Source organism: Fusarium mangiferae, assembly GCF_900044065.1.
Source record: "Fusarium mangiferae strain MRC7560 genome assembly, contig: FMAN_scaffold004, whole genome shotgun sequence".
NCBI classification, from domain to species: Eukaryota; Fungi; Ascomycota; class Sordariomycetes; order Hypocreales; family Nectriaceae; genus Fusarium; species Fusarium mangiferae.
Genome location: NW_024573924.1, coordinates 225,015 through 239,332, shown reverse-complemented (window position 1 = coordinate 239,332; position 14,318 = coordinate 225,015). Strand labels below are relative to the sequence as shown.

Below are 14,318 nucleotides of genomic sequence, written 5' to 3'. Positions count from 1 at the left end.
TTTTAATCCTTTACACCCTCGAGGTTCGTTCTATGATGTATGTTTATTAGATGCCTATGTCCAGTAAACCACCTTTTAGCCATCCATAACGCCTTTGCTTTGTTTCCAACAAGATGCCCATAGAGTTACAACACAATAATACACCCGCACCAGTCCATTAACCTTGCCAGAGTCATGGGCCTTCCTTTTCTCTTGCCTTCTCGGCCTCGCGTTCCTTGACACGCACTTCGAAGTCATCCATTTTCCTTTGGAGTACAGCCTTTTGTGATAATAAAGTTTTTCGCTGGGATAGGAGAGCAGCTATTTGTTCGTTGGGGGATGTCGCCCGAAACTCTTGAATTGCCTGTCTCAGTGATTAGTCAGGTTCTTTGTGATTTGTTCTGTTTGCCATACCTCTTTCTTCTCGTTGTCTGTTTTTAGTTGTGCACCCGTGATGGTGCCAGCAAAAATGCATGCCGCAAAGGCAACAGCCCAAACACCGCGCTTGAACTTTTCTTGTCTTGTCCACTGATACACCGCCATTGTATGCGTTATTATTGCCCAGTAGGTCGTTCGTATTTATCACCAGTATCCCTTCCAAATCTCTTCTGAAAGCTTACTACGCTGTCGGCGTGACAGCTGGTCAGCAGTAAAATATGAGCCCGATGTCGAGGAGGACGAATTCGTGGAGCTTAGGGTCGGTCGTGATGGATTGAGCGGCAGTGGAGACAAAGTTTTTGATCTGGAATCAAGGCATTGAAGCTCAATCGGAGGAGTCGACGGTGTCGGATGTTCAATAGAGTCGGAGGCGGATCGCCGGGTCACGGTCACGGAGGAGGAAGTATCGGCATCACGGAGGTTGGGCGCCGAGTGGATCTTTTGCGGTAGCGGTGGCCTTACTAAGCAGGGAGTAGTGGGTGTAGTGGGGATGAGGGGCATCGTGGGGGAATGAGATATCCTTGATGTCACGGCTTAGGGAGGTTGAGGTCAGAGGGATTCTGTAAAATATTGGTAAGGATTGGTAAGATTATAAAGATTTGACTTGACATTCGTAGGTACTTGGGTTTAGAAGGTGAAGAATTGGGTTACAAGGAGATGAACAAAGAAGGTCGGAAGTGAAAGAAATGGAAAGTTTTCTCATGTTCATACAGAAGGAACGGTAATGGATGATTGACAGAGTTTATCGAGACTCGCAAATTACATTTTTGGGACATTTGCACCTGGCGAGGCTATCATTCACGGCTGTTTATTTATCTAGTCATCTCTCATGTGCCTTAGTTAGGTACTATAGTTATCGTGTTCTCGTGAGGATAAAGAGTTTCACTTATTGTTTCGACCACGACCTTATCTCACCTAGGTACAGAGTAATACTTCAAGTAGAGACGCAAGCTGATACGCCCCATGGAAGGACACGCGTAATTTCAACCACTGTGATCAGGCAAGCGACAGAAGCGGCCGCCGCATAATAGCAACAGCATTTACTCTGCAAGAAGGACCCTTGAGAGTCTAGGTAGTCCAAGGTAGGTACCCTGTGGGTTAGGTTCTTTCCAAAAATGGGTGAGTGTCACTAGGTACTAAGGTAACGTTGAAAGAACGTCAATGGGAAGGGACTACCTTACCCCTCCACATGGTACCTGACTGATGAGACAGTGGGTTTGTCACCCAAACGTAATCCATCCACTTCATCCTCAACACCAAAATCAAGGTTGGAGATAATCTATTTGCCATCTTTCCTCCTCCTTTTCTAGGTGGAGATTTGTTTTTCGTTTTTGTTTTCTTGCCTTAACAATCTCTTTTCGTGTGAAATAGATTACCCGCTACTTCCATTTCATCCACAATACCTCTCAAAACGTTGACGTGGTTCGTTTGACCCCGCCATCACCAGGCCACTGTCACGTCAGATCATATTCCTTCTGACCACTCGACAAGCTTGGCTGACACCTGATACAGAATTCTTCAGAGTCTCACGGGCTTGATATAGTCTAGACGCTTGGCACTGCTACTGGGTTAAAGTCAAGTGAATTCGCAGAATTCCCCATCAAGTTCCAAACATTCCAAATATGTCAACTCCGCGTGTCTTTCTTATTCGCCACGGCGAGACAGAATGGTCACTTGATGGCCGTCATACTGGCTTGACTGATATCCCACTCACTGCCAATGGCGAGAAGCGTGTTAGAGCTACAGGAAAGGCTCTTGTTGGGCCGGATCGTCTCATTGCCCCCAAGAAGATTGCTCACATGTAAGTCTCCTTCAATTGACGATGATTTCCAAACAATCAGTATGAGAGTACTCCTGGCAGGGCCTCATGTAGAATGAATTTTGCATTGAAGTCTTGCCAGCGAGTTCGGAATTCCAATCGCGTCGCATTATCACCAACCAAAGTTGATTTTATCTGATCTAGAGTGAACTAATACGCTGCCCAGCTACGTTTCACCACGAAAACGCGCCCAGCGTACATTTGAACTTCTCAACCTCGGGCTGAACCGCCCTCTTCCTTGGACACCTCACGGTGCTCCTAATGGTACTGGCCTTCAATGTGAAGCCGAGGTGGAGGTTACGGACTACATCCGGGAATGGGACTACGGTGACTATGAAGGAATCACAACACCTGAGATTCGTAAGATCAGAGCTGAACAAGGGATCAAAGGGTCCTGGGACATCTGGAAGGATGGATGCCCTGGCGGGGAGTGAGTATTTGTCTAAACCTGGCTACCCTATATTTGCTCATCAACGTCCAATGGTTCTTCTATCTAACACTTTCACAGGGCTCCCCACGATGTGACCAGAAGACTTGACCAATTGATAGAGGAGATTCGTGAGAAATATCACAAGCCAGCCATGGACAAAGGAAGCGATCAATGCGGTGACGTGTTACTTGTTGCCCACGGACACATCTTGCGTGCCTTTGCTATGAGATGGGCTGGCTACGCTTTACGAGAAGGACCAACTTTCTTATTGGAGGCAGGTGGTGTTGGAACACTCAGGTCAGTCAACGGGGCTTATTTCTGCTTCATGTGCCCAATTCACTGACAACATACAAGCTACGAGCATCATAGAATCGAAGAGCCGGCCCTTCTCCTCGGTGGCGCTTTTGTCGTTGAACTTGACGGCCAAGATTAGCCGCTTGTCAAGACCAACATCTTTCAGGAATTGGCATCCAAATGGTTTCCTAGAGCATAGAATTGATTGTTTAATGAACATATCTTCGGATCGCACCAGCAGCTGAGCCAAGTCCCCCCTAGTCCAGAGATGGTAACTCATAATCTCCCGACGATCAGACCCCAATGATATTGCATCACTCGGTCACTACTCCGTACAGGACCAACAGACGTTTCAATAATCGAAGCTGACCTCGCACAGACAACGGCAGGGCTAATGTCATCGATACGTATCTCGTGCACTTGAGCTGGCGCCTTCGACGGAAATGACCAGACCTCCGCTCGGTGGCACCAGGGTCAACAGTAAAAGTGTGTTTCACACTTATTTACCAAGAGTCGCCTAATGCCTTTTAATAACAAAGGGCGTGGCCAAAAGTACTTCAACAGAGCAAAGCCTTGTTGCACGAGTTGGGAGACCCTTGCTATGGGCGTTCTGGAAGCGCGGATGAGGCTGAAGGGGCGACTCTCACATGATATCCTTTTCCCGCCTACCAGACACGGGATCGCACCGCCCCGGACAAGCCATTTCCCTCCCTTCTCGTCTTTTCTTCTACCGACGACATCTCTAATTTCCCATAGCCTGCTTCGACTATTCATCGACTAATGTGCCAAGAATGATTCACTTCATCCCTTGACATCGAAATTGGCTTGGCTGCTGCCGGAAGAATGCATCCGTACACCATTACCTACGGCTCCTCCTCCGGACAAAGCTTTTTTCGACCGCAAGGGCGGGACGGGACGGTCCAGTTGGGTATAAGGGTGTGAGGGAAAACTTGAAGGGAGAGGTTTCGTCGGAAGGAGTCGTTGCTAGGGCGAAGGGCTGACTTACTCACGCCGGACTAGTAGTAGCCTCCGGTCACGAACGGTTGTTTTACTAAAGCATGACCGGACTGTTGGATCAGACGGGCTGTTTCTGGGCTGTAATTGGGCTTGTAATATGAACTGAGTCTCGTTATTCATTCCAGTGTCTGGTGGCTGATGTAACGCCAGTAGGAGCACTGAGGAAGCTGGGTACCCTGGATAGACAGGCTTTGACTACAACAGCTGTACAGAGTAGATGGCTTCAGATTACCATTGTTCTAGGAACTACCACTGATCACGTATGAGACACATCGTCGGAGAGATATTGTGCAATTATAGGTGTCAGTGTGACTTATTATTTACTCAGCTAAGTAATGATACTGAACAAGATGCCGGAAGCCGAATGCCAGAATGACAACCATCGGCACCTTGCGCCGTGAACTACTGGTGCTGTACAAATGGCTCTGGTGCATCCTTGAGGGCTATATACTTGCCTCTGGTGCTGGGTGACGTATTGTTAAGGGCCGGCGAGTAGGCACTCTTTTATGGCTTGAACGCTCTGGCAATGAATATCCTCTTAGTCGTAGTTGAGCCCTTCTTCATCCCGTGGCCTTGAACATGTTCGCCACTGCTGCTTCGGTTGTCCTCATTGTGCTCGTGATTATGATCATGGCCATGACTATGACCATGCCCGTGGCTATGATCGTGGCCGTGACAATCCTTGAATGTGATAGGTTCCGGGAGCTCTTGGTAAGCAAAGTCTGTGAGTCCAGCATCCTCAAACATCTTCTTGATCTCATCCTCAATAAACCCATGATGTGTTATACCACGCAGAGCGGCATCCTTGGGGTCTATCTTGTGGGCAACAAAGTCAATGATGAAGAGGACACCGCCTGGGTTGAGGCGCTCGGCCAATTGCTTGGATGCTAGATCGGGCTTGTCAAAGTGGTGGAATCCGAGCCCCACGCCTGCAACGTCGAATCCGAAGAACTTGCTATCAGCAAAGGCTGTTGGGGAGGGGTCCTTAGGATCAGCCAGATTGCCTTGGTAGGCTTGGCAGGAAGAGCCCTGTATGCGGTTAGGATATTCAGGTCTGTTTGGAGAGCTTCAAGGGGTTCGAATGCGTGGTAACTGAGTTTCATGCTCATGCGATGGACTAGTGGATAGTACTGACATGGCTTTGAGCCTGGGCGTTGTATACCCTGACCATTTCCTCCGACAAGTCAATGCCTATAGCCTCACTTGTATGCTGTGCTAAGACCTGCAACTCACTGTCAGTCCAAGTCAACGTCTCGGAGCTCATCTCTTCTGGGAGGGGAAACTGGTACCCTCGAAAGCATGCCGGTGCCACAAGCGTAGTCTAGCAACCTCGCATCTTGCTTGACACCAATGAATGGAATCCTCTCTCGGATGCCGCGCTCTAGCTGCACAATCGCATCCGCATTGCGCTGGTCATATTCGGTGGCGATCTTGCTATAATTGTACTACATTAGCGACGGACTTTGGGTGAATTGTGTAGCACTGCATCGCATGCCGTAGTGTGCTCTGCTACCTTGGAGCATAAGAAAAGACGACCAGTAACTTAAGCAAACCGCACGAGCCTAAAGGGTTTGGCAACGATCATCCTGTACAGGGAACAAGCGCTCATTCATTATACGCACCCAAAATAAGCCTGGTTTTCGGACACGACGTCGGTCATGGTTGCCACGTCGGGATCGGTGCTAGGTGAAACAGTGACCAAGTTGTACAGGAGGATGAGCAAGTATGGTTGCATAAGACAAACGGTGATTGTCGAGAGCCTGAATGTGGTTTCACAGAGTCGAATGCGGTTGATGCGATGTAAGACAACCCTCTGTCGACTGCTCAGTTTGGCTGTCTTATACAAGCTGCAGCGGGGACTTTTCGGGCAGTTAATTTCGTGTCGCAGACATATATGTTCGCAGAGTTTTGAACGATATCTCCGCCATCCATTGTCAAGTCGCCGACCAAAAAGAAAGACCCCGCACTTGATTGAGGGTTGTTCTGACACTGGTAATGCAGTTTTGCTCTATGACGAGTAAAACAGCGCAGCCAGATCTCCCGCCCGTTAGGTTGGTTAGAGGCTCAGAGCCAAGCTCGATCCATTGATAGCAACTACACCGCAACAAACGGCGCAGTGCAACTTGCACCTGGTGGTCGATGAAACATGTTCCTCAACTTGTCTGGGTTGGAGTGATACAGCAGCCATTCAATGATCCGTTCATTGTAGAACACTGCAGATGCCTTGACAACAAACGTGGCCGCCCTGGACAGGTTGTGCTTGACGATTTGACTGGGTACGTGCAGTAGAGAACTTTTAAGTACTCAAACCAGGATCGAATTGCGGGTGATCCGTGATCCTGCGGCTGCACGAGCGCACCGGTCCGCCGACCGTGAGGTGTGCACTGATGGTACAATTAAGGCATAGTTAGTACCTACGTATCGAAAAGTACATGACAGTCAGTGATCACAGTCGTGGTCGTATTGCAACCAAGAAATAGTCATGTAAACAGTTGACTGCAGGCATTCCCCGTCCCCTATCCCATTCCGATGCTCCATCTGTGTACAAAACAAGGCCCCAGGTGTCACGGTGTCAAGGGCCATGCAGCCGTTTAACCAGCAAAGTGGTACGAGATGGCATCCCGCCTTGTGAGCCCTGGATATGCACAAAGCCCAAAGAGAAGAAAGGGCGGGGTTTCACCTCGCCCAACGCTGATCGCTGGGCCTGCAAGGGATGATACAATCCCGCAGAAGCTCCTTTCTTTTGAAGCGGTAAGAACGACGCATCTCGAGTGCTGCAGTAGATAGGTCATTCCAGGAAAGGCGATGTGCATCTACCTACTGTCTCAGGTCTGTTTGCCTGCCCCTGGCCGGCAGTTCTTTTGTTGACCACTCTGACCACTCTATCACTATTTGTATGTCTTACGAGGGTGCTGATAATAATTCCGCCAAAGTAGTTTCGCCCGCCCGACTGGGATACGAGCCCGGCACAACGCAAACGAATGAAAACGATGATCTCTGCAGATAAAAAGGAATGCAAGTGTCGGACGCATGCATACGGAGTATTGGACTCAGATCGGCCACCTCACCGCTTAACTGCCATGGCAAAATACCTTTTTTTCTGGAGCCGGGGGTTGCCAGCTTCACCAAAGGCTTGCTCCGTGTACCGGGATTCACGGCACCTCGAGGTTCGGCAGAAGGTCTTCCGTGACGGCGTTCTGTACCAGTCCTTGTCCGTTCTTTTGCTGGTCGCCTGAATCACTGGTGACCGGCATCGAGGATTGTTTGGACCCGCTCAACGGAGACATTATGGCGGTTGGGCTGGCTGAACCTGCAATGGACGAGAAACCGCTGGACCAAGACCGAGACAATTGGCACCACAACAAATGCAAGGTGTTTACAATTCATCATCAAGTTGAAGCAGAGCAAAGAATGAACCAGGGGCGTGTTTTCTCGCAGGGGCCCCGTTCCCGTCTTGTCATAAAATGGCACTCTCCAGGCCAGATCAACGCGCATTCTTCAGCCTGCAGGTCGCCGTGCATGCAGGCGAGGTCTCGTGGTGCGATAGTACCTGGACAAAGAACACCACTTGCTTGCTTCGTAGTTCTGTAGATATCTTGAGGCCAGTGTCACGTCACACATGTACGTGCAAACGAGGCATCAAACGGCCCATGACATACACAGTATTTTCTTCAAGTCCCTCCTGTTTATTGAATTGAGGTGTGGACAAGGCAATAATTGGCTTGATCCTTTGCCGAAGAGGGGAATGAAGCGGAAGTGACAAGGGGCTGACTGACGGCGGCTCCTTTTCCAATATTGGCAAAGAAATCGGCTTCTGCGCCCCTTTTACCAAATTCGCACTGTAATTGTGTACCGCAGGATGACATGCAGCCCCCGGGATGGCGCGAAGTGTCCAGCGACCGTGCCGCGCCGTGAAATTGCGACGTGGCAGGCTTTGATGGATGGATGCAACTGTAGCTGCAGCCGCCAACCCTTGTTCTCGTTGTTTTTTTTCCCTCCCTCCCCTACAGGCCCAGGATTCCTTCTGCATGCAGTGTTGTATTTTTATTTTGTTGGTGGTCTAGAGAGCCAGATATTTGGGTCGCTGCCACGCCATAAGAGAAAAAATGACTGCTCGACTTTTCTTGACACCCCCCTGGGCTGACCCCCCTCCGTTATCACATTGCAAGTCGACAAGCAAATCAAATCCATGAGACGGTAGCCTCGCCTGTCTCATTAAGGTATGGCGGCCCGACCATTAAAGCCACGGCGCCCGAGGAAAATTGGGACTGATTGCGGGAGACATGCAGTCAACTCGAGCTAGCAAGGATCTTCCGCATGAGTTTCAGCTCACGTGATTGCTGGCCGACGTGTGCGATTGGCGGACCGGGCCTTGCCTCAGCCAGGCCTCTGGAGGTGGACCCTCCAGATGGAGTCGAGATTGTGACAAGCGAGCGTGGCGGCAGCTTATGATGCAAGCCGCAATGTCAATCCTGACGCCAGCCCCGGGGATTCGGAACAGCCTGAACATCATTGCGGCGCAGATATTTGATATGGCGTTCGTGGAAATAAAAGAGTTTGTGGGCGTGATATCCTTTAGCTGTATTGCTTTTTAGCTATTGTCGAAAGATCTAGTCCACCGCCAAAACTGAATTTTATGCCATCTCTGCACGTCTGCATCAGTACATAGGCTATACAGAGCGCCGTGCAGTAGAGTAACTGTCTCAGTTGTTGACTGTCAGCTTTGCTTTGTGTTTCCTGACCAACCGATTCGCAAGCTGTCAGCATGGGTCAGACTGGTTGTATTAGCCAGCTTCCAAGGTGAATCATACATGGATATGTGAGTTACATAGAATACAAACCAGCTTTACCGCATGATGACGAGGTCGTTGCTTGTTTCTGATGCATGGCACTAATCGTATTTCATCTGGCTCCACGACATGCCGTGAGTCTTCTTCGTATGAGGACTTGGGTACTCCGTACTGAAGTGGATTACCGATCGTTTCTCTAGTGACGCTTTGGCGGCGTTAGACCCTCGCCTTTTTGCTGCATATATGTTATTGATTGGCCCCCATCAAATAGTGGACTCGTGAACTCTATGGCCCGGCCCGTTTGCTGTCAACCCATGGCATGCGGTAGCTGTTGATGGTATGTACTGTGTCCCGGACGGAGATCGTCGAGTCGAAGGGGCCGACCGAAACTACGCTTGTTATTGGTCACGGGGACCTAAAGGGAAAAGCAAGTGTAAGTTGAGACACGGCAAGAGAACAACAGCTTGCCATGAAATAAAAGAGTGTGTCCGATTGAGACCTGCATCAAGGAGGAGGGTGTGCTGAAAGATCCAAGAGGCTTAGCTGAGAATCAGTCCATTAACATGACAAAGTGCCTCGCGTCGCAGGCAAGAAATTTCCAGTGCCCATTCCACTGAAAGCGCGATATCGAAAAAGAAGGTGGCAGGCACTGACATTTAGTTGGTAGTTGGAAGGTACCACCGAAATCAAACGTGTTTACAAAGGAAGGTACCTTCCTTCTGCCACCAGACGCCCGTGCCCGAACCGCAATGCTCACCTTCCCTAAGTACTATGATAAGACATGCCTCGGATATTTCAACAAACCCAAAAAGAAGTATCCCGACTTCTTTTATGAGTCAGACATCCATCCTTGGATATTATGTTTCTTGAGAGAATTATAATTTCTGTTTTGGGGTATTTTCAGTGGCAATGGGCAACCAACATCAGTGAGAAACGGGGGCGACAGGGGTTCAATGCACTCAGCTTAGGGCACCCTCTACCTCTACAATCATATTTCCATCCAGCGACAAGACGAAACATCCAATGCCATTACTTTGAATTTATTACCCCACTGATCTTATACTTTTTTTTTTTGGCTGCTCTAGGTACTGAATAGGTACATAAGGTACTAATGTATGAGAGATTCACCAGCAAGCCCTGACAACATCGCCCACAGTGGATGCTGGCAAGTCCACTGTCACAGTGCCTCAACAGATTTCCCTGCAGCCAGAATCGATCATGTGAGCGACGATCAAGAAGCCAAGGGTATTCCGGGATCCCATCCGGTTGTTTTTATTCGACCAACAATATTCACAAGCCCCTGGCAGATAAGTCTCTCGCTCCAGGCATGGAACGGTTGTCGTTGTGATGATTGACTTCCATGGCTAAGGCCCTGGTCTCCTTTCCTTCTTCCTTGTTAGGGGCTAGAGAAAGAAGGCTCAACGATTAGGCTGTCGACAGGAGAAAGATCAGTGCTCTGATAGGCCAGCTTCCTCGTAATCTCTCCCACAAAACAAAGTCACTATCGACAGGGATTGGCAGCTCCGCTCATCTGGTTGTACGGAGTACATACCAGGGCCTCATCAACACTCTGCTCCAGTTCTTCGGATGGATCGAAACTCGCACATGCAAATGCATCAATAGCAATGCACCATCTCATTGTAGCTGTTGAATGCACATCCTGATCCTTACTCCTTTTGTACTTCAGGATTGGGCTATTTGCTCGGCAGCGGAATGTCTCGGTTCAATGTACATACCTGGCCACGCATTCCATGTCCGCCTGAGTCTAGCGCACCACGTCTGCTGCAGGATGAACATCAACGCTGGAAGGCTGGCCAAAGATGAAACGACTTAATTGCAACACCTTTGTCAAGTCTGGGCATGACGCCCCAGCACAAGGCCCCTTGTGGCTAAGATTCGCCCGTGTTAGTGATTGTTGATCCTCTCTATCATCGCTTGTGACGACTCATGGTTGACTTGCAGCTTCTGCCCATTCACAGCTCGAGACCTTTCACGTGAAGCGGACTTGACGCGGCTTGCCGGGTTGGCCAAAATTGTCTCCCTTCAAGAAAAACCCTTCCTTCCTTCCTTCGGACGGGACAGCCCTTGCGGCCCGACGCGCACCTAGAAGCCGCATGCCCCGTATGGCTCAGACCACCCCAGCCAGGCCCACCAACAAAACCGCCACTACTGCGTCAATTTTGGCACTCTGCCAGTTCATGCCACGACGATACCTGTCAGTTGCTTACCGACAATTGGGTCATATGCTCGCACTTTTTGCCAGCCTTGATTGCGCTCGCCATGGATTATCATCCTTGGCCAAAACTGGCCGACTCGCCTCACTTTGCTGCAAGTATGTATCTTCTGGGTTGGCATTTTTCGAGCGTTCCCTGCACCATGCCGAGAACAGGCAGAAGGCATTTAGTTAGTGTCGATTGACTCACTGATTTAACCGAGCAGGCCCAGTTAACGCCCCCATAGGCTTGTTTGTGGTCAATAGCAATGCCATGAAATGAAGGGCAGAGGCATCAAAGGGAGCCTGACTCCGGTGTTTAGCGGTCAGCAACCTGAATATGGCTAAGCCTGCCTCCTCCAGACCTCCATGGTCCAGCAACATTAACACCAAGGCGTGAGATTGGACATTCTGCAGACGCTACATATCGTCATGCATAAGCAAGCAAAACCGTAACATCGTGCAATGCTGGTCGGTATCATTTGACAAGGTTGAGGCAAATTCTGCACAGCCAGCGAATAGGATGCCAATCGGCATGGTGAAAGGAGGGTTTGGGCGTACACGGTCGGGACGGGAAGAGCCTTTTCTGTGAACGGCTCAGGCCATAGCCGTGCCTGTTCTCACAAAATCGATTCCCCGATATGCGTTTTACAAAGTTTTGGAGGCTCGGCCTACTGTGCTCGTTGATGATGCCTGCTATAATCTGACGCAAGCGCCCTGTTAGCCCATCCCACACACGCATGATGCTAAGGGCCAGATTATTACGGCAAGGGATGCAATCGCAGCACAGATACATCCACATATTATCTTTTTGCCTATGTACGTCTTGACTCCCCATACAAAGAGGAACAGTGGCTGAGGATTTTCAGCTGATGAGTGTTTGTGGAATGACTTGAAGCTCCGCAGATACAAGACGCCCCTCCGAAACAGACTTTTATTGCCCAAAGCTAAAGAATCCCGCCGCTCCCGTGCCTTGGATGTGGCTTGGGGCAGACAGAAGGGTCACGCCCCTGATTGGCTCACTGCAAGTCACTGGAACAAGCACCGTCTTTGATAGCGCCCAGATTTCTGTCCCGGTTCCCAGAGAATCGGAGCCTTGCTCCACCCTCAGCGTTCGTGACACGCAACGATCCGGCATCCAGCGATTTGGTGCGGCCGGAGCTCTGGCCAATGATAGACTTTGACCCCAGGCTTGTCTCATCGGAGTATTCGACTTTGTTGACCAATTCATTTGTCACTTGAACCGGTGTCACGATGTTCACTATTGGATTTGTGGCTCTGCTTCCAATTCGATGTGGTCAGCTCCGCAATCGGACCTTCAGTTCTGCCATCATGCACACAGCGTTTGCCTCGAACAACATGATTAGATGGGCCACATGTCGTGGTGTTTTTGCATACGTTGGTGGCTAGACTACTGATTTGCGGCTTGTATCAGCCACTGGATCTCATACTGATCGGCAATCATCTCGCTTCAGCGCCAATACCATCCAGCATGCGAAAATGCCTCTAGCCTGAGTAACTCGAAGGGTTGGCAGAAGACTATCGGATACCGCAAAAGAAAATGAAAAAAAAAAAAACTTCTCCGCACCACTTCGACGGTACGAGGGCCAAGTCTAAACGGACTTGGAGCCAACACACCAATCAGCACGCTCTACACAACCTTCGGTATTTTCTGGCAAAGTATCTTGTGTCGTGTGGAGGGCTGCATAATGAAACATACATGCAAACGAAAACATACTTGGACCACACAAGGGGTGAACCTCAAAGGCAATGAATGTTGGTCGAGAGGGGTCATCGGACATGTAAACCAATGCCTTTACCCATGAGCAGTCAAGACATTGTGCCATGACCCGATCTAAAGCGCAGGGCACCCGTTCTATTGGATTTGTTCAAAGCCATACTGTGTGCTTCCTCATGTCTGACTGGTTGCTTATTTCAAGCCAACTCTGGCGCCGATGAGCGAGCGTGGAGCTGAGTGTCGACCTGCATGAGTCGTGTGGATGCTCGTCACCTGGTCCCTGTCAGGGAGGGGCACCAAGCCAAGAAAAGTCCAAAAAAACGTCGAAGGCACATGGACGATGAAGCAGGGATGGAACAGATGGAACACGCTGGCCGATACCTCGTGCGTGTCCAGGGTTTTACAGCGCGTTTGATTGTCAAGCCCGGCGCTATCTTGAGAGTTGCGGGTTGAACCGCAGTGCATTTACGGATAGATGGCACCCAGATGACGAGCTCTTGGTGGGGTGGACGGTATCCAATGTTCGCTGTCTCATGGCAGGATCAAGCATTCATCAATCATCGTCACAACAGCATATGTACTCTTCACCTCTACACCACTGATAAGCAAAGCCGTTACATTCAGCCCCCATTGATACATTTCCAGACAATACTGCAGCCCAGACCATGATGTCTGCGTACACTTCGGATAGTGTCAAACGATGCAGGGTAGCCTTTTCAGTTGTACACCGCGATTTGATTTGAGTTGTTCTTCATTTAGACAACACCATTACGAGTAGTTCCTTGGGTGAGCAGCGCCTAGTTGAATCACGTTGACTTTCGACAAATAGCTAGTTTCCCTTCCTCTGTCAGTTTATCTCCTTCTTTGCTATTCGACTGGCAAGATGTAAAGTACCTTAGATAAGTTTGATTGTAAACGCCCGTGAAACGGATCATCTCGACTGATCATTTCCACGGTGTGTATCATATCATACATACAGTAAGTTGTCGAGCCTGCCGTGCGTGGACATAACCAATCATGGAACTGTTCACACAAACCTTTTCCTTTTTGTTACTCCTCGAATCACCGACTTGAAATCTGAGCAAACGACACAGATGCTCACCGCATAATTGATTCAATTATTACTGACAGGCTATATCTCGTAAGGACACTTATGCGTGCTTCACGCATGTCGCATTGCATAGCCTAATGTTTGACTGTCGAGAGCTCCTGTGGTGACCTACAACCCATTGTACATAGCGGTGAGCAAACGCAAGTCAGCTCGTTGCTTGTTCCACCGTATGCCAGATCCTCTTGGCTGACCCCGCGTTCGAGCAGGCGAAGAAGGGTGGCATGAGTGATAAGAATCTCTTCGACTACCTTGCCTCTCTGAACCGAGGCGTCGTTCCTTTCTCCGGGGACTACTGTACGAGAGCGGCACGCCGCTTGGGCCGTGGGGTCCTGTTGAGATGGCTGGATCTTGATGGTAGTACCAATTTTTTTTTTTTTTTTTTTTTTTTTTTTTTTTTTTTTTTTTTTTTAAAAAAAAAATACCCCATCAATACTTGGTCAACGAACCGGCTAGGCACATAAAGGTGTGCAATGATGCAAAGAGAATGGTT

At 49.4% G+C, this 14,318-nt stretch overlaps 3 protein-coding genes across 3 annotated transcripts; 1 reads left to right on the top strand and 2 right to left on the bottom strand.

Annotated features, from left to right (window-relative positions):
- Nucleotides 1–172: 172 nt before the first annotated feature.
- FMAN_08659 (uncharacterized protein) lies at nt 173–522 on the bottom strand (the record flags this gene model as incomplete). The annotated part of the gene is made up of 2 exons (XM_041829414.1): nt 173–343; nt 394–522. 2 exons carry the CDS (start codon nt 520–522, stop codon nt 173–175), a joined length of 300 nt encoding a protein of 99 aa, XP_041680179.1.
- Nucleotides 523–2,039: 1,517 nt separating this feature from the next.
- Nucleotides 2,040–3,099, top strand: FMAN_08658 (uncharacterized protein; the record flags this gene model as incomplete). The annotated part of the gene is made up of 4 exons (XM_041829413.1): nt 2,040–2,218; nt 2,403–2,666; nt 2,745–2,963; nt 3,021–3,099. 4 exons carry the CDS (start codon nt 2,040–2,042, stop codon nt 3,097–3,099), a joined length of 741 nt encoding a protein of 246 aa, XP_041680178.1.
- Nucleotides 3,100–4,481: 1,382 nt separating this feature from the next.
- FMAN_08657 (uncharacterized protein) lies at nt 4,482–5,637 on the bottom strand (the record flags this gene model as incomplete). The annotated part of the gene is made up of 4 exons (XM_041829412.1): nt 4,482–5,006; nt 5,113–5,199; nt 5,267–5,411; nt 5,600–5,637. 4 exons carry the CDS (start codon nt 5,635–5,637, stop codon nt 4,482–4,484), a joined length of 795 nt encoding a protein of 264 aa, XP_041680177.1.
- Nucleotides 5,638–14,318: the final 8,681 nt, after the last annotated feature.